A 20,600-nucleotide genomic window follows, 5' to 3' on the forward strand; every position below is an offset into this window, starting at 1 on the left:
TGAACTGACTTGAGGAGCTGGATGAGGCCAATGGCCCAACTATTGCAGCGTCCCGTTCTCCACGGGGCCGTAGTTTCCAGCCATTGGTACTCAGAAGCATTACAGTACTGCCCCTTAGTGCGGAGGCAGAGAATAGTCATGATGGCTAATGGCCATGGATATTCGTCTCCATGAATTTGTGTACTCTCTTAAAGCCATTTAAGTGAGTGACCGTCGCTGCCTCCTATGGGAACGAGTTCCGTAGTTTAACTAATCTGATGAACTACAGTTGATTCCATCATTTCAGAACTTTCCTGCCTGAAATACAATTAGAAGCCAAGGACTCACAAGATAATGTCTAGATAAACTCTCCCTATGCCCAATAGCAGGGATGGGGGTGGCGCTGTGGGTTAAACCACAGAGCCTAGGACTTGCCGATCAGAAAGTCGGAGGTTCGAATCCCCACAATGGGGTGAGCTCCCGTTGCTCGGCCCCTGCTCCTGCCAACCTAGCAGCTCGAAAGCACGTCAAAGTGCAAGTAGATAAATAGGTACCACTCCGGCGGGAAGGTAAACAGTGTTTCCATGCGCTGCTCTGATTCGCCAGAAGCGGCTTAGTCATGCTGGCCACATGACCCAGAAGCTGTACACCGGCTCCCTCGACCAATAAAGCGAGATGAGCGTTGCAACCCCAACGACTGGACCTAATGGTCAGGGGTCCCTTTACCTTTACCTATGCCCAATAGCAGGTGGGATGAAAACATCATAGGCAGAGTGTGAAGTTGCAGTTATCACAACCTCCCAATAACAACAACAACAACAAGGGAAGAGGAAAGCAAAAAAATCTCTGCAATGTAGTTTGCATAACAGGCAAATCAAAGATAACCATGCAAATTAAGTGTGCTTTTGGAGCAGCATACTTCATTTGCCTAATTTCTGGAAAATACTTCATCCCTTCTCCTACCAACCAACCATCTGAAGCAGTGACAGGAGAAGCAAAAAGTGTGTGCCTGTTTGCATTGTTCAGGAAGCAAGGTTTTCTCAGAGAGCATTTATTTTAAGTATATATGCTGCCCATCAATAAATATTAGTTTTGGGGTAGTCAGTAAGGGTCCTTCTGTCCACTGCTCCTCTTTGCTCATCCCTAGAGGATCCCTATTACAACTATGGATGTGTTTACTTTAGCAATGTGCTGGGCATTTAATGGAACACAGGAATAAAACCATCCCTACAGAATATCAGCTTGCCCTTTGTTTCTGTTGGCATCCTTCTGTCTCGAGAGGCAATAGCATGCACCGCTGGGGGTGAAGTCAAATCACTGCAAGTACCAAATTGGCCTCCCTGGGGCGCAAGCCTGGGCAGTGTATAAGGAGGTCCTGGGATTCCCAGATTGTTAAGTTGTGGGTGAACATATCAGGCAACACAGCAATTCTTCAAACAGCTCTTGTTTATTCACAGGCCAGAACAGAACTGAGCTGAAGGGTTCAGCCAGCCTGCTTATATAGAGCTCCACTAGAACGCAACAGTAACCACTTTCTGTAACTATCCAATCACTGAATGTCACTTTCAATCCCTTATTTGCATATGTGGACCTGAGTGAAAACTATCTACAGTATCCCCCTGCTGGCCCAGGGTGAGAACTTCAGTACATAACACAGACGACAATACCAGCCTCACTTATGATAATAATAATAATAATATTTTATTTATATCCCGCCCTCCCCAGCCAAAGCCGGGCTCAGAGCGGCTAACAACAGTAAAAATAGCACAATTTACATAAAACCACAGTCAATTAATTGAAATACATTCTAAAATCAGTTCAGAATCAAATTAATGGCAACCATTGGGCTAGAGTTCTATGAAGATTACAGAAGGAGAGAGGGGGTCAGACTGTGCCTTGGCCAAAGGCCTGGTGGACCAGCTCTGTCTTGCAGGCCCTGTGGAAAGATGTCAAGTCCTGCAGGGCCCTAGTCTCTTGTGACAGAGTGTTCTACCAGATCGGGGCCACGGCCGAAAAAGTCCTGGCTCTGGTTGAGGCCAGCCTAACCTCCCTGTCGCCCGGGATCTCCAAGATGTTTTTATTTGAAGACCATAAGATCCTCCACGGGACATACCAGGAGAGGCGGTATGAGGGTCCTAGGCCGTATAGGGCTTTAAAGGTTAAAACCAGCACCTTAAACCTATGGTCCAAAGGAAAGCAGAGCAATATGTTTGGCACCAGCTTGGAAGGAGATGTACAAGGTGCCATGCAACAGTCTTAGGGAGTCCACTATGAATTGTGTTTACTCCTCCTTAGCTTTTCCTTTTCCCGAAGATATCCCGCAAAGCAGCAGAGGTTTAGGACCAGAGTTTTCCTTCTCTTAGATGGGCTACCTTCTCAGGTTGACGAGCCCCATCTGCCCCTCACTTCCCTCTACAGCAAGTGCAGAATCTGCCTTCTTGACCATGGGACCCAGGCTTGGCCTTGTCCGCTCAATCTGCTACAGCTTGTCTTTGCATGCAGAGGAAGTCCCTAACTCTCCGAGGGTTTGAGACCCATGCTTTAAACGTATCTTGCACACGCACTTGCAGACTCCTCTCTGTCCTCCATGCAAACAAGCAAGCTCAAGGGCATGTTCTAGCCAGCAAAAACAATCAAGGTGGGTGCTACGCAGCCTGGGTGGGGATGAGCGTGGCTGATGTGAAGCTTGGGGAGGGGCTCAAGGGCCAGATGCAGGCGCCAATGGCCCTCAGCTCCCTCATCCCTGTGCTCAAGGCACAAAACCAGGGTACGCGTACAAAAAAGGCTGCTGCTCAGCTTGCAGAAGATGAGCCTGAGCTTCGACATGGATAATTCTGGATGGGATCCAAAGCAATTAAGTTTATTAATGGCTCAGGCTGTCTAGCTGCTTTTGATGGGCCTAGAGTGCATCCTTCACTCATGAAAGGCATATTGGGGTGGGAGAGACTCCCCGCTTGCCTGCTGCCTGCAAGGCCCCCTAAGTTGTGAAATGTCAGAGTGTGCCTTTTATATGATATTTGAATTGACTTAAGCTGAGGTGGTAGTTCCACAATGGCGTGAAGGAGCTTGCTGTTCCCACGGTAACAAAGAGTTTCTCCTGTCCCCGGGCGGTTTGGTAGCTAAGATACCTGCAACCGCTAGGCTCTCCCCTCCTTTTCAGTCCTTCCACCCTAGGTTGGCTGAAGTGTTTGCGCAAGAGGGGAGGCCATTGCTTTCTAAAGGGAACGGGCCTGGGTGAAGGGCAAGGCAGCACTTGTCCTGTTGACACAGCTTTTGGATGCTTCAATAAGGAAATAACTCTTATTTGCATGCCACCGAGAGTCCAAACAAACAGTACAAAGCTCTCCATGCATCCAGGACCAATCCCAGGCAGGGTCGCCCATTTCCATGGGGAACGAAAAGAGGGACCACAAACTGCTAGCCACAGCTCCTTTGGTCTCCCAACACCTGAGTTCCAAGAAACAGAGGAGGCTAAGGACAGGCTGGTAAGCAGAAAGACCGTCTCAGAGTTCCCTTTCTATTATATTTCAATTTCAGTTCAAGCAAAGGGGGCTGTTGGAGGTGGGGTATGGGCATAGCCAGGATTTATTTTAGGCTTTATGTTGGGGGGGGGCAAAACCGAGTTAACTGCGATGCAGTTGGTCAGTTGGTTAAGTATTTTTATTTATTTACTTGATTTAGAGAGGCAGCTGCACCCACCCCGGCTATGTCCATAGCTGGGGAGAAGGATAAAAACCTTGAGGTTGTGATACAAAGGCGACAGTCCTGTGCTATCCAGGAGTAGCAAAACTTTCCTTGCATTGCACCTCTGAAAGTGTGTTCAAGGACCATCGGAGGAGAAAAGAGCACCAAGTGCTGTTTGATTAGCTATCCAAACAACTGGGTGGAACTTTTGAATGCTGTTAAGCTTTTAAAAAAAGAAATTGGGCTGCCTTTTAGCTGGATCAAACAAATTTCAGGATTTTTAAGGACTGGGTAAATCAGGGGTCAGCAAACTTTTCAGCAGGGGGCCGGTCCACTGTCCTTCAGACCTTGTGGGGGGCCGGACTATATTTTGAAAATAAAATAAAATGAACAAATTCCTATGTCCCACAAATAACTGAGAGATGCATTTTAAATAAAAGGACACATTCTACTCATGTAAAAACACTCTGATTCCTGGACCGTCCACGGGCCGGATTTAGAAGGCGATTAAGCTGGATGCAGCCCCTGGGCCTTAATTTACCATGGGGTAAATTGAGGATAAGGCTATCTGCGGCTGCTAGGCCTGATGGCTATGCTCTGCCTCCACCCTGAGAGGCAGTAATAATGCTCCTGACAGGAAGGGAGGGTGCTATTGTGCTTAGGTCTTGCTAGAGGGGTTCCCACCAACATCCGGATGGCCCCTGTGAGAACGGGGGGGCTAGAGCGGCGGGGCCCCTCTTAGGTTCTCAACCATTGGGACGAAGCCTCCTGGAGATCTTGCATTTAGTAGGGCTGCAATGTTGAATCATTGGTTGGTTAGATTAATCAAGTTAAAAGCATTTACTTGACTGAAAATATGTCCCTGATTAATGGGGGGGGGGGCCTCATCTTACGTTCTTAGATTCCAAGTGAACAGGGCTGCCAACTTGAATAAAATATCACCACCACCCCCCCCCCGCTTAATCCATCACAAGACACGGAACACACAGACCATTTGAACAGCAATGCCCATCAAGTTGTGGGGGGGCCTCGCTTACTCAAATATTTTATTGGGGAGGGTCAAAGGGACTTTCGCCCCTAGGAGTTGGCTCCTATGCAAGTGAAGTGAGCAGCAGATTTTAAATCTATCTATCTAGCTATTAGAATTTATAAAATCAGCAGTTGGCAAGCACCGCCTTAAAAGACACTTTCCGTTTTCTTTCTCTGTTTGTTGCACTGGTATGTTCTAGAATGTTCTATCAGGGTATCTCTTATGCCAGCCACGAGTCTCACATTCTGCTAGTGTAGCAGAGTTTCTACCATATCCTATAGCCCAGGGGTGGGAAATCTCTCCCCCACCCTCAGCACTTGTGGACAGCCTTCTGGTGGGGGGCACATGTCAATAGTGGTGATTACTAGAGAGAGAGAAACTGGGTAGCACAATTAATGTGGCCCAAACAAAGAATTGCTCTATAAAAGCCATATGACCAATATATTCATTTCTATTCATTATAAGCACTTTTTTTGGGGGGGGAACCCCAATGATTTATATTTGTGCCTGTTTCACATAATCCTAGCTTATAGGTGCTTTGAGTCATTTTTTATTTTTGCTTGCCCTTTATATCTAGGATGCGCTTGGTTAGAAATTCACAGTCACTGCGATAAATACTGGTGCCATTCACGGAACAATGGCAACGGTGGCACCTGATCAGCACAGATATTCTTCAAAGCAGCACCCACCAGCTACACCAGCTTTGGGAATATTGTGGCTGCTTTGGAACGCTGGAAAAAGATAACGGGTGTCTCTGTTGTGAGAAAGAAACAAATTACTGTACGCTTATCGGTGGATGTCACCTGCTGGCAGGAACGAGATAGGCAGATCAAAAAAAAAAGAAAAGAAAAGAAAAAAGGAGAAGTTCATTGGGCTCTGAGCTGGCAGGCAAGGTTGGCAGCTATCAGGAAAGTAAGAAAGTTTCAATGTTCTGTTTTTTTTTTAATAATTTTTTTTATTGATTTTCCAACATGAATTGAGACACTTCACAACTAACAATACATAGACAAACAAACATATAAACACGTATTTTAAACTTTTTCAGCAACCCCTAATTTCAGTTACTTATGATTCAATTTCTTTGATCCTTTTTCTCTTACCCAATCATTTATCGCTGCAATTCTGTTTTACATTACCCATGACATTTTAGCACTCATTAATTTTACAACAGTTCTTAAGATAAACTTTAAATTTCTTCCAATCTTCTTCCACCGTCTCTTTCCCTTGGTCGCGGATTCTGCCAGTCATCTCGGCCAGTCCCATATAGTCTATCACCTTCATCTGCCACTCTTCCAGCGTGGGTAGTTCTTGCATCTTCCAATACTTTGCTAAAAGAACTCTTGCTGCTGTTGTAGCATACATAAAGAACGTCCTATCTTTCCTTGGCACCAATTGGCCCACCATGCCCAGGAGAAAAGCCTCTGGTTTCTTATGAAAGGTACACTTAAGGACCTTCTTAATTTCATTATAGATCATTTCCCAGAAGGCCTTGATCCTTGGGCACGTCCACCAAAGGTGGTAGAAAGTACCTTCAGTTTCATTACATTTCCAGCATTTATTATTGGGCGTATGATAGATTTTTGCAAGCTTGACTGGGGTCATGTACCACCTATAAATCATTTTCATAATGTTCTCTCTTAAGGCATTACATGCCGTGAACTTTATACCGGTGGTCCATAACTGTTCCCAGTCAGCAAACATGATGTCATGACCAATGTCTTGTGCCCATTTAATCATAGCTGATTTAACCGTCTCATCCTGTGTATTCCATTTCAACAGCAAGTTATACATTCTTGACAAATTCTTAGTATTGGGTTCCAACAATTCTGTTTCTAATTTTGATCTCTCCACCTGAAAGCCAATTTTCCTGTCCTGTTTGAATACTTCATTTATCTGATAATAATGAAGCCAGTCTCTTACTTTAGACTTCAATTTCTCATAGCTCTGCAATCTCACTTTTCCCTCTTCTTGTTCTATAATTTCCCAGTATTTTGGCCATTTAGATTCCATATTAAGTTTTTTCACTTCCTTAGCTTCCATTGGTGACAGCCACCTAGGGGTTTTGTTTTCCAACAGATCTTTATACCGAATCCAAACATTATATAATGCTTTCCTAACAATATGGTTTTTGAAACCTTTGTGAATTTTTACCTTGTCATACCATATATATGCATGCCAACCAAACCTGTTATTAAACCCTTCCAAATCCAAAATGTCTGTGTTCTCAAGAAGTAGCCAGTTTTTCAGCCAGCAAAAAGCCGCTGTTTCATAATATAGTTTTAAGTCTGGCAGGGCAAAAGTTTCAATGTTCTGGGACACATGAGGCAGGTCCAATGTTCCTAGGTGTCCCTGGTTTCCAGGCACCACTCACCTGTAGCTCCTAGAAGCTATTGGCATGTGGCAGCAGCCACACCTCGGGAACGGCTTTGACTGGCCCACTAAACCAGGTGAGAGTAGCTGATGGGTCTCAAACCCTCGGTGAGTTTCGGACTTCCCCTGCATGTGGAGACAGGCTCTGGCCGATTGAGCAGACAAGACCAATAGTGGGTCCAAGGGTCAAGAAGGCAGTTTCTGCACATGCACTGTAGAGGGAAGTGAGGGGCAGACAGGGCTCATCAACCTGGGAAGGTAGCCCACCGAGGAGAAGGAAAAGTCTGATCCTAAACCTCCGCTGCCTTGTGGGACATCTTCAGAAGAAGAAAAGGCTAAGGAGTAAACTCTACACAAACCTGGAGTGGAGTCCCTAAGACATGGGTAGGCAAACTAAGGCCCGGGGGCCAGATCTGGCCCAATCGCCTTCTAAATCCGGCCCATGGACGGTCTGGGAATCAGTGTGTAGAATGTGTCCTTTTATTTAAAATGCATCTCTGGATTATTTGTGGGGCCTGGCTGGTGTTTTTACATGAGTAGAATGTGTGCTTTTATTTAAAATGCATCGCTGGGTTATTTGTGGGGCATAGGAATCCGTTCATTTCTCTCCCCCCCCCAAATATAGTCTGCCCCCCCAAGGTCTGAGGGACAGTGAATCGGCCCCCTGCTGAAAAAGTTTGCTGACCCCTGCCCTAAGATGTTTAGATGGCGCCTTGTGCTCTTCCTTCGGGAAACTACTGCAGCCAAGCTGGTGAAAAATGCATTGCTTTCCTTTCCTTTGGACCACATCAGTGAGGCCAAGAAGGGGGGCAGATCTTGTCATCTGAGCAGCCCAGGACCTGCATACACACTGCCTCCCAGGCTTGCACTCTGGGGAGATCACTTCAGTGCTGCTAATGCAGCTGTTTGACTTCACCCCCGGAGGCGCACTCTATTCTCTCTTGAGGCAGACGGGTGCCAACAATTTTGATGCACAGACTCCGCACCAACCCACCACAGTAGATGAGAGATTCAGAACAGCTTTAATAATAATAATAATAATTATTATTATTATTTATACCCCACCCTCCCCAGCCAAGGCTGGGCTCAGGGTGGCTAACAAGCAATAATAAAAACAAATTGAATGAATACAACTTAAAAACAAGATTAAAATACATCATTAAAATATTGAAACATTAAAATATTAAAATGCAGCCTCATCATAGGGGGAGAAGGAAAAAGAAAGAGGGGGAGGGAATCAAATTGGCTCCAAGCCAAAGGCCAGGTGGAACAACTCTGTTTTTCAGGCCCTGAGGAAAGAAATCAGATCCTGCAGGCCCCGGTCTCATGAGACAGAGCGTTCCACCATGCCGGAGCCAGTGTTGAAAAGGCCCTGGCTCTGGTTGAAGCCAATCTAACTTCTTTAGGGCCTGGGACCACTAGGGTGTTGCTATTTATGGACCTTGAGGCTCTCCGTGGGGCATACCGGGAGAGGCGGTCCCGTAGGTACGAGGGTCCTAGGCCGCGAAGGGCTTTAAAGGTCAAAACCAGCACCTTAAATCTGACCCTGTACTGCACCGGGAGCCAGTGCAGCTGGAAAAGCACTGGGTGAATATGCTCCCATGGCAGAGACCCCGTGAGGAGCCTCGCTGCAGCATTCTGCACCCGCTGGAGTTTCTGGGACAGCTTCAAGGGCAGCCCTGCGTAGAGCGAATTACAGTAGTCAAGCCTGGAGATGACCATCGCATGGATCACTGTGGCCAGGTCGGGGCGGGAAAGGTAAGGGACCAACTGCTTGATGTGGCAAGGGGGAAAGTTTTGCAGAACTGGTTTCCTTTGGGAGAGAGTATTGGAGCCTTCTGGTTTATTTGTTAGCACCGGCTCATTTTCAGGTTGAGAAGGAATCACTGCAGGCTTCAGGGATTCCAGCAAGCTCCATACCCACTTGGTGCTTCTGCCCAGCCTCTGTGGAAAACTAAGACAGGGGGCAGTGGGTGTGGAGGACTCCCTGGTCCTGAATGGGGTAACTGTGCCCCTGAAGGACCAGGTGCGCAGCCTGGGAGTCATTTTGGACTCACAGCTGTCCATGGAGGTGCAGGTTAATTCTGTGTCCAGGGCAGCTGTTTACCAGTTCCATCTGGTACACAGGCTGAGACCCTACCTGCCCGCAGACTGTCTCACCAGAGTAGTGCATGCTCTAGTTATCTCCCGCTTGGACTACTGCAACGCGCTCTACGTGGGGCTACCTTTGAAGGTGACCGGGAAACTGCAATTAATCCAGAATGCGGCAGCTAGACTGGTGTCTGGGAGTGGCCGCCGGGACCACATAACACCGGTCCTGAGAGATCTGCATTGGCTCCCAGTACGTTTCTGAGCACAATTCAAAGTGTTGGTGCTGACCTTTAAAGCCCTAAATGGCCACGGTCCTGTATACCTGACAGAGAGTCTCCACCCCCATTGTTCAGCCCGGACACTGAGGTCCAGCTCCGAGGGCTTTCTGGTGGTTCCCTCGCTGCAAGAAGCCAAGTTACAGGGAACCAGGCGGAGGGCCTTCTCGGTAGTGGCGCCCGCCCTGTGGAACGCTCTCCCACCAGGTGTCAAGGAAATAAGCAACTATCCTATTTTTAAAAGACATCTGAAAGCAGCCCTGTTTAGGGAAGTTTTAAATATTTAATGCTCTGTTGTTTTTAATATTTGATTGGGAGCCGCCCAGTGGCTGGGGAAACTCAGTCAGATGGGAGGGGTATAAATAATAAATGTATTATTATTCATTATTATTAAGGGTGGAATCCTGCACTTCAAATATGCCAACTGAGGGGCTATAGCAGGAATGTGGGACCCAGAATTGACTGGGGCTGCTGGAAGTTGTAGTCTAAGACATTAGGAAGGGTCCAGGTTGATGAAGGCTAGCCTGTAGAGTATGGTGGAAGAGTTGTTAATAATAATAATAATAATAATAATAATAATAATAATAATTTATTACTTACTCTGGGCGGCTTCCAACAGAATATTAAAAACACGATAAAATATCAAACATTAAAAACTTCCCTTCTAATGTTTTCTAAAAGTCAGACAGTTGTCTATTCCTTTGACATCTGATGGGAGGGCGTTCCACAGGGCGGGTGCCACTACCATGAAGGCCCTCTGCCTGGTTCCCTGTAACCTCACTACTTGCAGTGAGGGGACCGCCAGAAGGCCCTTGGCACTGGACCTCAGTGTTCGGGCTGAACGATGGGGGTGGAGATGCTCCTTCAGATATTCTGGGCCGAGGCCAGCCATGTTGTTTTAGAAGATTTACACCCCACTTTTCAGCTAGAATCCTCAAAGAAGCTAGCAAGATTTATAAAACACAACAGAGATGCCCCAAGAACCACGTTCTCTTACATACAAACTAAAACAACCAGCCCCGCAGAACCAGCAGTGCTGCAACAATTCTACAGCCCCACAATCTTTCCAAAAATACATATGCATATTTGCATAAGCAGAATTAATCTGTCTGATTTCTTTGAGTCCTAGGATCTGTGAAACAATTGGGAGTACTTTGTTTTGGAAACTGGATATTTTTAGACCTTCCTTTTAATCTCTGTCTTCCCACACACTTGGTTCCCCTCCAGTTATCCAAGTGCACACACTCCTGGCCTTGAAAGGACGATGACTAACTGCACATCACTGCCTCCCCTTTTCTTTTCTGTGGATCCCCGTATAAAAATAAAAAAGGTAAACATAAATACTGGGGATTGCATCCGACGTTAGACCCACTGAATATAATAGACACAATCAACTTAGGTTAATTAATTTCATCGGGTCTGCTTCAACGTCACGCTCATGCCATGCAGTTAAAGGGCTTTCATACCACTTTAAACAGTCTGGGAAATGTAGTTTTTTTAGGGGTGTTGAGAATTGTTAGAAGCTTCCTATTCCCCTTTCAGAGATCCAATTGTCAGAGCTGCCTGGGAAGAAGGATTGATTGGTTAAACCACTTCTGGGAGGGGAACAGGAGTCTCCTCTGAGCACCCTTAAACTACAGCTCCCAGAATTCTTTGCAGGAAGCCACAACTGTTTAAAGCGGTATCATAGTTGTGAATGTGGACCGTGAGTCGCCTTGATACAGTTTCAGCCCCTTCCCGTTCTTTTCCTATAACGTGTAGATTTGATGAAGCAGCTTCTGTTGTGACAGGAAATGGACACGGACAATTTAGCTGCAAGCCTCCAGCTCACCACCGAGCAAAGGAACAAGGAAGCACCGCCTGAGGTATGAGCAAAAGCCACACATTTGCTTGTCAAACCCTCGTTTCATCAATGCTCCATGTGGACTGACTATTATTAATCACCACCTGCTTTTCAGAGGGCAAAGGGCCTGTTTCAAAACTTCCTCAGGAGAAACTTGCGGAAGTGGTGTCTCTCATTTTGCAGATAAAGGAGATGGAGTTTACACACAAGAGACCTAGAGCAGGAATTGGGCCTTGCATATCTCAGTCGCAAAACTGAGGTCCACTCTTAGTTTGCACGTGCTGAGTGCAATGAGGGATTTACACCACAGCTGGGGTCTAGACCAAACAACTGTATTGGATGAAATAGCACCCACTAACTTGGGCAAAATGACCCTTTATACTTGAAACCTTACATAAGCACTAGCTAGATTAGCAAGGAAATTCATCCAGGTACGGAGACTCGATGTGCCTAAATGGGAAGGAGAAGCAGGCTAGGAGTGGAGTGCAGTAGTCTTGTTCATGGTCTGTATTTTTTAAGCTCAGTGGCAAATAACCTTTCTTAGAGAGCTTCTGCCAGTCAGAGTTTACCGTACTGGGTTGGTTGAACCAACAGTTTGACAGCGCAAGGCAGATTCATATGATATGAGCTGGTTGCACACAGACACACAACCCTCCAAGTGTACAAGGAGCAAGGGTGTTGTCTGTGGGCTGCAAAAGAGAGCTCTATGCATGGGACGCTTTCTCCAGCTGCCAACTCTGACATCATTCCCAGCCAGGTAGGGGGGTTGCTCTTTGATTTTGTGAAGCGTTATCAAGCTATGTTGGAGTGGATTGTTTTACGAGGAAGGAAAACATACAATAAATGCAAAAGCATACAGTGGTACCTCGGGTTATGTACGCTTCATGTTACATATGCTTCAGGTTACAGACTCCGCTAACCCAGAAATAGTACTTCAGGTTAAGAACTTTGCTTCAGGATGAGAACAGAAATCGTGCTCCGGCGGCACAGCAGCAGCAGGAGGCCCCATTAGCTAAAGTGGTGCTTCAGGTTAAGAACAGTTTCAGGTTAAGTACGGACCTCCGGAAGGAATTAAGTACTTAACCTGAGGTACCACTGTATGCGGTTTTGTATTTCATGTATATCAGCTGTACATTGTGCATCACCTTGAGATTATTTACGGAATGCGATGAATTAATCGCAATTAATTGTTTTTATCGTCAATAATGCCGCATGTAAACGTTTGGTCAACCAAGCTGGAAGTGTGAATGGGTCCAGGCTGGCAAGCAAATTCTCTTGGCAGCCATTGTTAGTCCAAATGCACACCAGAAGCAGGCCTGAGAAGGGAGATGCAGCTGGATAGGACAGGCTAGCCAAATAATAAAATTGCTCTTGACAAATAGGTGATGAGGTTGAATGACAGAATTATAGAATTAAAATAACTATATGTACACAAGGAAGTGGAGAGGACAAACCAAAGCGATAGCTTTTTATAAAACCTGACACCAGTTCACCACACTGCTGCTCCTGGGAATGACATATTGACTCAAATAATGTTTGCCACACAGGTTTCCTCCTACCTAATGGAGCTATTGCTAAATAGCCATATTTTCTTCCGGTTGCCTAATTATTATAATTACCACAGCGTTATAATTGTTCTGATTATGATCATCACAAGCGCGTGTCAGGGTTCAGGGTGTCCTATGATTCTTGTCTTGTGTTCTCTGATGTGCAGGACTTTGTTGGGTGTTGTGTATGCGCTACAGATGTTCAGCTGAGCTGTCAGGCTCACCGCAGGAAACAATTGTGTAGCGGAGGTAGCTTTTACTTAGCATACACAAGCACACACACAATATACGCGCACTATTTACAGTTGCTACAAGAAGTTCCACTTTTTGAGCCTGGAGAGGATGCCAGCTTATTAAGTCTATGCTGAGACAGAGTCGGCATAGCAAGTGCAAAATAAAATAATAATAATAATAACAACAACAACAACAACAACAACAACAACAACAACAACAACAACAACAACAACAACAACAATATATTATTTATACCCCGCCCATCTGGCTGAGTTTCCCCAGCCACTCTGGGCGGCTCCCAATCAAGTGTTAAAAACAGTACAGCATTACATATTAAAAACTTCCCTGAACAGGGCTGCCTTAAGATGTCTTCTGAATTTCAGGTAGTTGTTTATCTCTTTGACATCTGATGGGATGCAGTGGCTAACAAAGTCCTGCAACTGCCAAGAGTTCTTCGAGTCCAAGAAGCCTTGCAAGTCGTCCATCTTCTCTCAGACAAGCTCTTCTCAAAGTCTTACACATTTTCACATCTTTCCAAGAGTTTCCAGTCTCCCAACAGATTATCCTGTACTCCACAACAATGAATGCTGTAATTTGAGTCCTTATCTACCCAGCGCTATGTGCTATTTTATCCAGCAACTCAGATAAGACAGTCACAAGATGTCTGCAGCTGTACTGTGGGAGGGGGAAAACACCATTTCTGCAGACTGGGGGAGAATTAACCATTTTTTCACTTTCCTTAACAGTCATGAGTATGTACAGTCATACCTCAGGTTGCGAACGCTGTGGGTTGCGTGTTTTCGGGTTGCGGACACGCCAAACCTGGAAGTACTAGAACGGGTTACTTCTGGGTTTCGGCGCTCGCGCATGCGCAAAAACACTAAATCAAGCTTTGCACATGCGCAGAAGCGCCGAATTGTGTCATGCGCATGCACAGACGCAGCGCTGCGGGTTGCGAACGTGCCTCCTGCATGGATCACGTTTGCAACCCGAGGTTCCACTTAATATCCCTTGTACAGGCCTCTTCTTCTTCTTCTTCTCCTCCTCCTCCTCCTCCTCCTCCTCTTCTTCTTCTGTGATCACTCGTTGCCGAGTAAGATTGTCTTCCATAAACACGGTTTTAACAATGAGTCCGTAAGTGACTGTGGAGGCCAATTCTGGATCCACACGTCCTTGCACAGTGGGGACATTGGTTTCCGGGCGGGAGTTGATAATCCAGTCAGGGGAAAAGGGAGGCAGACTATGTTTAGGGCGCCTTTTCTAGCCCCTCCCCCTTTTCGGGGTGAGCAGAGTGGATCCTAAAAAGGGCTTCTCAGTCATGGATACAGCTGCCAAGCTGCTCAACTGCCTCATTCCTTGAGTCAGAACGACTGAATCTGTATCCACCGCCCATGTGCCGGTTCATGACTAGGGTCTTCCAGATTTCACGATCCTGCCCCTGTTACCATTTGTCGATCGCCATGGGCCTCTGGAAGACACCTGTGCGTGAATTTGTTTTATGTGTGTAGATCAGTGCACGCTGACCAACGCACAGTCTTCGCAGTAGGGCTCTGTTCTGATGGCGTGAAGTAGTCACAGCAAACCGATAGATTCCTATCTGCTGCAGCCTTCATCCGCCTTCACAGCCGTTGTAACATACTGCTTGTTATCATCCGCCCGTTCTGCCGTTGAGGGCTTCTTGGATCATTCTTTGTCTAGCTCCTTCCCTTTGACCTTACCGCCTTGGGTGACCCTGCTGGGAGTACGAGATTCCCGATGGCTTCGCTCACAAGGGTCATAGGAACATGCAAGCCCACTCAACACAACAAGGTGATGATCCAGTGAGTGGGGGTATTCACTGTGTCACCCTTGTACTGGTGCCTTATGCTGGGAGTTGTGTTGCCCTGGCATAAGGTAGGGTTGTCATATGTCTGGACATAGCTGGGATTCACCCATCGAAAATGGCATCTGGGTGAAATTTTCAAAAATCAGTTAAAATGTCCAGGGAAAACCCAGGCAATATGGCAGCTCATATTGGAAGTGTCCGGATTTTCACTTCTTGAAATATGGCAGTCCTAGCATAAGATACTTAAGTTGTGCATCTACAGTGGTACAATTATACAAGACCCAAAATGGTGTGACCAGATGACTTAACATTCTGCTCATCATTCCAGGATCATCACTATCCCTGAAACACAACAACAGCCATCTTGATGAGACCATAGGATCAGGGTGCAAGGGTGCAATTGCACTCCTATTACAGTTGTACCTTGGATATCAAACGCCCTGGAATTCAGACATTTTGGTTCCCAAACGCCGCAGACCCAGAAGTGATTGTTCCGGTTTGCAAATGTTCTTTTGGAACCCGAACCTTCGACGGGGCTTTTGCAGCTTCTGATTGGCTGCAGGAGCTTCCTGCAGGCAACCAGAAGCCGCTATTTGGTTTTTGAATGTTTTGGAAGTTGAACGGACTTCCGGAACTGATTCCGTTCGACTTCCAAGGTATGACTGTACATTGAAAGTCTCAGTGGAATCAGTAAATGAGTTTAGGTTTAGAGCAGAGAGTTGAATAGAGACAAAGGTACACCATGATCAATAGCTCACACCCAGTACTGATTCAGGACTTTGAGCTAACAATCATTTCTTGTTCAGTGTTACTAATTCCCAGCTACCCCTCTCCCAAATTGTTTTCCCTGTCAGCTACCTCCCATATTCATTAGCCTTGTAGCAGATCCCCCTCCCCCTCCAAAAAATCATGGGAATTATAGTTTTTCCCAAGAGCTACAATTCCCAGCACCCAAAACAAATTACAGCTCCCAAGATTCTTGGAGAAGTCAGGTGCTTTAAATGTGTTTTGGATGTGCTTTAAATGTATGGCATGGATCTGCCATTGGTTAATTGGAAAAGTAGCAGTATTATTTGTTGGCTTTGAGAAGTTATGTTTCCCCCTCCTCATCCTGGCTTCTTGTATTAAGACTTCTTATTTTGCCTTTAGTTGGGCCCTGTACCTCATTCTGAAGGCACCTCAAAATACGATGAAGATTTTTTCTCTGGGCTAAGCCCAGAAGAGAAGGAATGTCTAGAGAACTTGCTGCAGACAATTGACTCCTTGGATGAGGATCTTTTAGATGATGAAGAAGAAGAAGCAGAAGAAGAAGAAGACGAAGGTAGTCATCAGGAACTGGCAGAACCACTAGGTGAGATGAAATCAAACCCATTAACAAAGATTTGTGGATGTCTTCTAGAAATGTAGAACTACAACTCCCATCAACCCTAGCAAACATAGCCAATGGCCAGGAATTATGGGAGCTGTAGTTCAGCAACATCTGGAGGACCAAAGGCTCCCCAGCCCTGATCTACAGCACACAGGCCAGCTGGCTGGTGTAGCGAGGTCCATTCTCATGTGGCTTCCTGCAGCTGTGATTTGGCTGGTGGTTTTCATTTAACACATTAAAATCAACTTTTTCTTACTTCTCTACCCCCACATCCCATGCTCACTGATGCCTACAGTCCTTTCTGTCGCTTGCCTGTGTAAGGGGGTATATTTCTCCTCCTCTACTGCCTCCTAGGCCCCCAGCAGCACACTGCCTTCCAGTCAAACTAGTGGGAATGACGTTTTTGGCATTCCATGCCTAATCTTTAATCCTTAGCACTTAGAATGGTAACTGCCAACAGGCAACTGCCAACTTCAGCCCACATACACAGTAGATGGGTGCATCTCTGTCGCACACACATGGCCCCAAACATGGATCTTTCCCCATTAAATCAGCTTTCCCCAGCCTGCTGCCCTCCACATGTTTTGAACTACAACTCCCATCATCCCCAGCAAGTCAAGTGGCAATGGGCAGTGATGATGGGAATTGTAGTCCCACACTTTTGGAGGGTACCAGTTTTGGGAATCCTGCTTTAGATCTGAAATCCAGTCATCATCACCCCTCTGCTTTCTGCCTTCATGCTTGATGTGCTTACTGCGGGAACCATGGGTGTAGCATTCGCATAGCTGCAGCAAATGCATTTGCCACAACCATTACGTTGAGGTGGACCATATCTGGCCGGGCTGGAAGGGAGAGAGTTCTTAAGGAAACCTCCAACCTTTTTCCTTAGAATCATAGAATTGTGGAGTTGGAAGGAATCCACAAGGTTCATCTAGCAGTGCAGGAATCTCAGCTGAAGCATTCGTGACTTTCTGCAGTCAACTTTCCTCACTCACGTTGGTTGTATGTGCAGGTGCTGAGGACCAATGCAAGGACAGTGTTGACTCCAGGATGCAGCAAAGTACGTCTGTGGAGGCCGCCTCAGCTAGGCCCAGTTCTCCTCACCCTGCCCTTTTCAAGATTAAAATGACCAAGTCCCTTTCGGAGGAATCAGCTGACATCACTCCAAGGAGGAGCAGGCCCAAGCCTTCTTCTCCCAAATCCAGAGGGCCTCATAGATTGGCGGAATCTCACCCTGCTTACTTCAGGAAGTTTGACACAATAATGAGGTCAGGAGTCAACGTCCAAGAGCTTCGCTCTCGCTTCCTCCACCACCTTGACAGCTCCACTGCTGTCAGAGGGCCAACACAGGATGCTGTGGGAACAGATAAGCATCCGTTGCCATTGCCTGGAGGCCAGAGGTCCCCTAGGGATGAAGCCCTGCAGAAGTTGGGCCTCTTCCAGAGAATTTCTAGCGTTCCGAATATGAAAAGTCCTCTGGTGTCCATGGTGGGCCAGCAGGCCCAGGATTCACCGGCCAAAAGTCTGAACCACGATGGAATGGCAGGCTCCATCAACACCATGGAAAAGCCTGTGAAATATTGCACACACCCCAATCTCTGAGAGGTGAGAGACTCCAGGCTTTCCAGCCCTGACCCAGGTTTTGGTTTCCTTGGAATGAAGGCCAGTGGAGACTGATGTCTTTAGGATGTGTGGTTTTATTTGCACATATATACAGCCTAAGCATAGGATGGAGGGACTCACAGCATTAACAGTCCAATAGATCTTGCTTCCCCCTTAGGTTTCCAGAGAAGACCCAAAGTGACCAGTTTGGGCCCACGCACAGAGCAAGACCTGTCTCTGTCTCTCCAGCTTCCAGCCTCAGATAAAACTCACCCACCAGAACCAACTCCCCTGGCTTATCGCTCCCCTTCCTAGGATGACATGGCATCCAGCCAGGTGAGGTGGGAAATGGCCCACCCATTTGTATCTATGACATGTAAATGACGGTGCTTCAGGGCTGGATTAGGACCTTTAGAGGCCCTGGACACTTAAAAGGTTTTGGTGCCCCCTTATATATCTAATTCAAAACATAAACAATGATAAAACTGTAAAATTAAGTTTTATTTTTTGAAATGAAGCCTACAGTAATATGGAAAACAATGTTTATTTTTGTATACTTCCACTTTATTTATATATGAAAAATTTTCTCCTGTGTTTTCTAATGCAAACATCTTCATTCAATAATCATTAATCTCTATTTTTACTATGTTGTTATTTTTTATTATTGTATATACATAGATATGTATTTTTTTCAATTATTTTGGAGGCTTTTTTTTGTGGAACCTGGTTCAGCTGACCATTTGGTCCATGGTAAATCCGGCAATGGGGAATTTCCATGGTGCCCCTTTTCCTTTGATGCCCTAAACACATGCGTATTTTGCTTAATGGTTCATCCAGCCCTGCGGGTGCTTAACAGTCCAGCCAAGGCCATTATGTTGTCAGACCAGTTCAGCAGCCTCTTCTACTAGATTCTAAACCTCCCCAGTGACAGGATCGCTGGTTCAGAAGAGAATCTCAACCATCCCCAAGACTGACCCCCTACAAACCTACAGCAATAACAATGGCTACTGTTCAAGTACAGGTACTTTCTTAGGTGTGGTTGGGCCAAAAGGGGGGTTGCAGAAAGAAAACAGACCTGCAGAGTCCCAAGAGGCTCTTTGCAAACCCCGCCCATTAGCCGAGAAAACAAAAGGCATGGGCTCCTCTAGTGTCAAAGAGAAACTTCCAAGTTGCTTCTGCATACCCTGAACAGCCTCCTTCTGCAAGATAGCCTGTAATTAGTGCAGAGAGGCAACTCAGTAAGCAAGACACAATGTATGATAACACATTTGATATTTTTAGCCTTTCTCATCCTTAAGGAGCTACTCCCTGATAGTCCGTCGAGGTGGGCTGTGTGAAAGTGTTGGATTTCATTGCTAGACTTCACAATGCCTGACATGTTTAGTGTTGATTTTTGTTCTGTTTTCATTTTGCATGTGCTCTTACCCATCTGCCGTTGGTTAGCCTTCCAGTCCAGAGATTTGTGTACAGTTTGTTTTCCTTCTTCTTGTTGTGGAATAATAAAATCTGCAATCATTGTCGCCAAAGATTTATCTTCTGATTTCTTCTTATGTGGAGATTGTATTTAACACAAGGGATTCTCTAGCATTAATTGGTACATGTGGGTGGCAGAAATCAGAAGTAAAGGAAAATGTCCTTAGTCCAGTTGTTTTATTTATAATTAAACACACAGGAGAAAGAGATTAGCCTTGCTAATATGAAGATATTCAGGTTTTTCTTTACTTCTGCTTTTTGTCTTATGAGGACCCACATATTGTAATTAGTGCTAGAGATAAAGGTAAAGGGACCCCTGACCATTAGGTCCAGTTGTGGACGACTCTGGGGTTGCGGCGCTCATCTCGCTTTATTGGCCGAGGGAGCCTGCATACAGCTTCCGGGTGATATGGCCAGCATGACTAAGCCTCTTCTGGCGAACCAGAGCAGCGCACGGAAACACCGTTTACCTTCCCACAGGAGCGGTACCTATTTATCTACTTGCACTTTGACGTGCTTTCAAACTGCTAGGTTGGCAGGAGCAGGGACCGAGCAACTGGAGCTCACCCCGTTGCGGGGATTCGAACCGCCCACCTTCTGATCGGAAAATCCTAGGCTCTGTGGTTAACCCACAGCGCCACCCTAGTGCTAGAGATACATCCATGTAATTGATAATTTTTACATGCTCAAAAGGTATTATGGAAGTGTAGAGTTGGAAGAGACCTTGAGGGTCACACAGTCCAACCACCTGCATTGCAGGAATCTCAGCTAAAGCATCCATGACAGATAGCCATCCAACCTCTGCTTAAAAACCTCCAAGAAAGAAGAGTCCAACATCTTTCAGGGATATCCGTTCCACTGTCAAAGACCTCTTACCACCAGAAAGTTTTTCCTGATGTTTAGTTGGAATCTCCTTTTTTTGTAATTTGAATCCCTTGGTTTGGGTCCTAATTTCCAGAGCAGGAGACAACAAGCTTGCTCCATCATCCACGTGACAAACCTTTAGATAATTGAAGATGCAGAGCACAATATTTATGTATTCAATATAGTCTTACTCCAAGCAATCTTTGGTGCAATTTGATTATCTTTTTGTCACCTAGCAAGTCTAACCCAATTAACTTCCCAATTTGTTTGTTTCATTTATTTTATTTTTATTTATTTATTTATAATATTTTTATGAAAGTTTTCTTGGTTTACAAAGGTATGCGCAATGTCTCATTTTTCAAGTTGCATTTTCCATAGGTCAGTTTCATTTGCCCTTCATTCAAAAAGCTCAGG

At 45.8% G+C, this 20,600-nt stretch overlaps 2 protein-coding genes across 2 annotated transcripts in view; both read left to right on the plus strand.

Annotated features, from left to right (window-relative positions):
• LOC310757229 (uncharacterized protein) overlaps window positions 1-20,600 on the plus strand; it is a 141,096-nt gene that overhangs the window by 61,635 nt on the left and 58,861 nt on the right. The window lies entirely within an intron of this gene.
• On the plus strand, window positions 2,602-19,375 carry LOC310757107 (uncharacterized protein). Its single transcript, XM_083602273.1, has 5 exons — window positions 2,602-2,617; window positions 3,337-3,464; window positions 10,657-10,759; window positions 16,028-16,229; window positions 17,260-19,375. Exons 2-5 carry the CDS (start codon window positions 3,367-3,369, stop codon window positions 17,847-17,849), a joined length of 993 nt encoding a protein of 330 aa, XP_083458399.1. The 5' UTR covers window positions 2,602-2,617; window positions 3,337-3,366; the 3' UTR covers window positions 17,850-19,375.

This window comes from Podarcis filfolensis (assembly GCF_964270895.1).
Source record: "Podarcis filfolensis genome assembly, chromosome: 2".
Lineage (NCBI taxonomy): Eukaryota > Metazoa > Chordata > Lepidosauria > Squamata > Lacertidae > Podarcis > Podarcis filfolensis.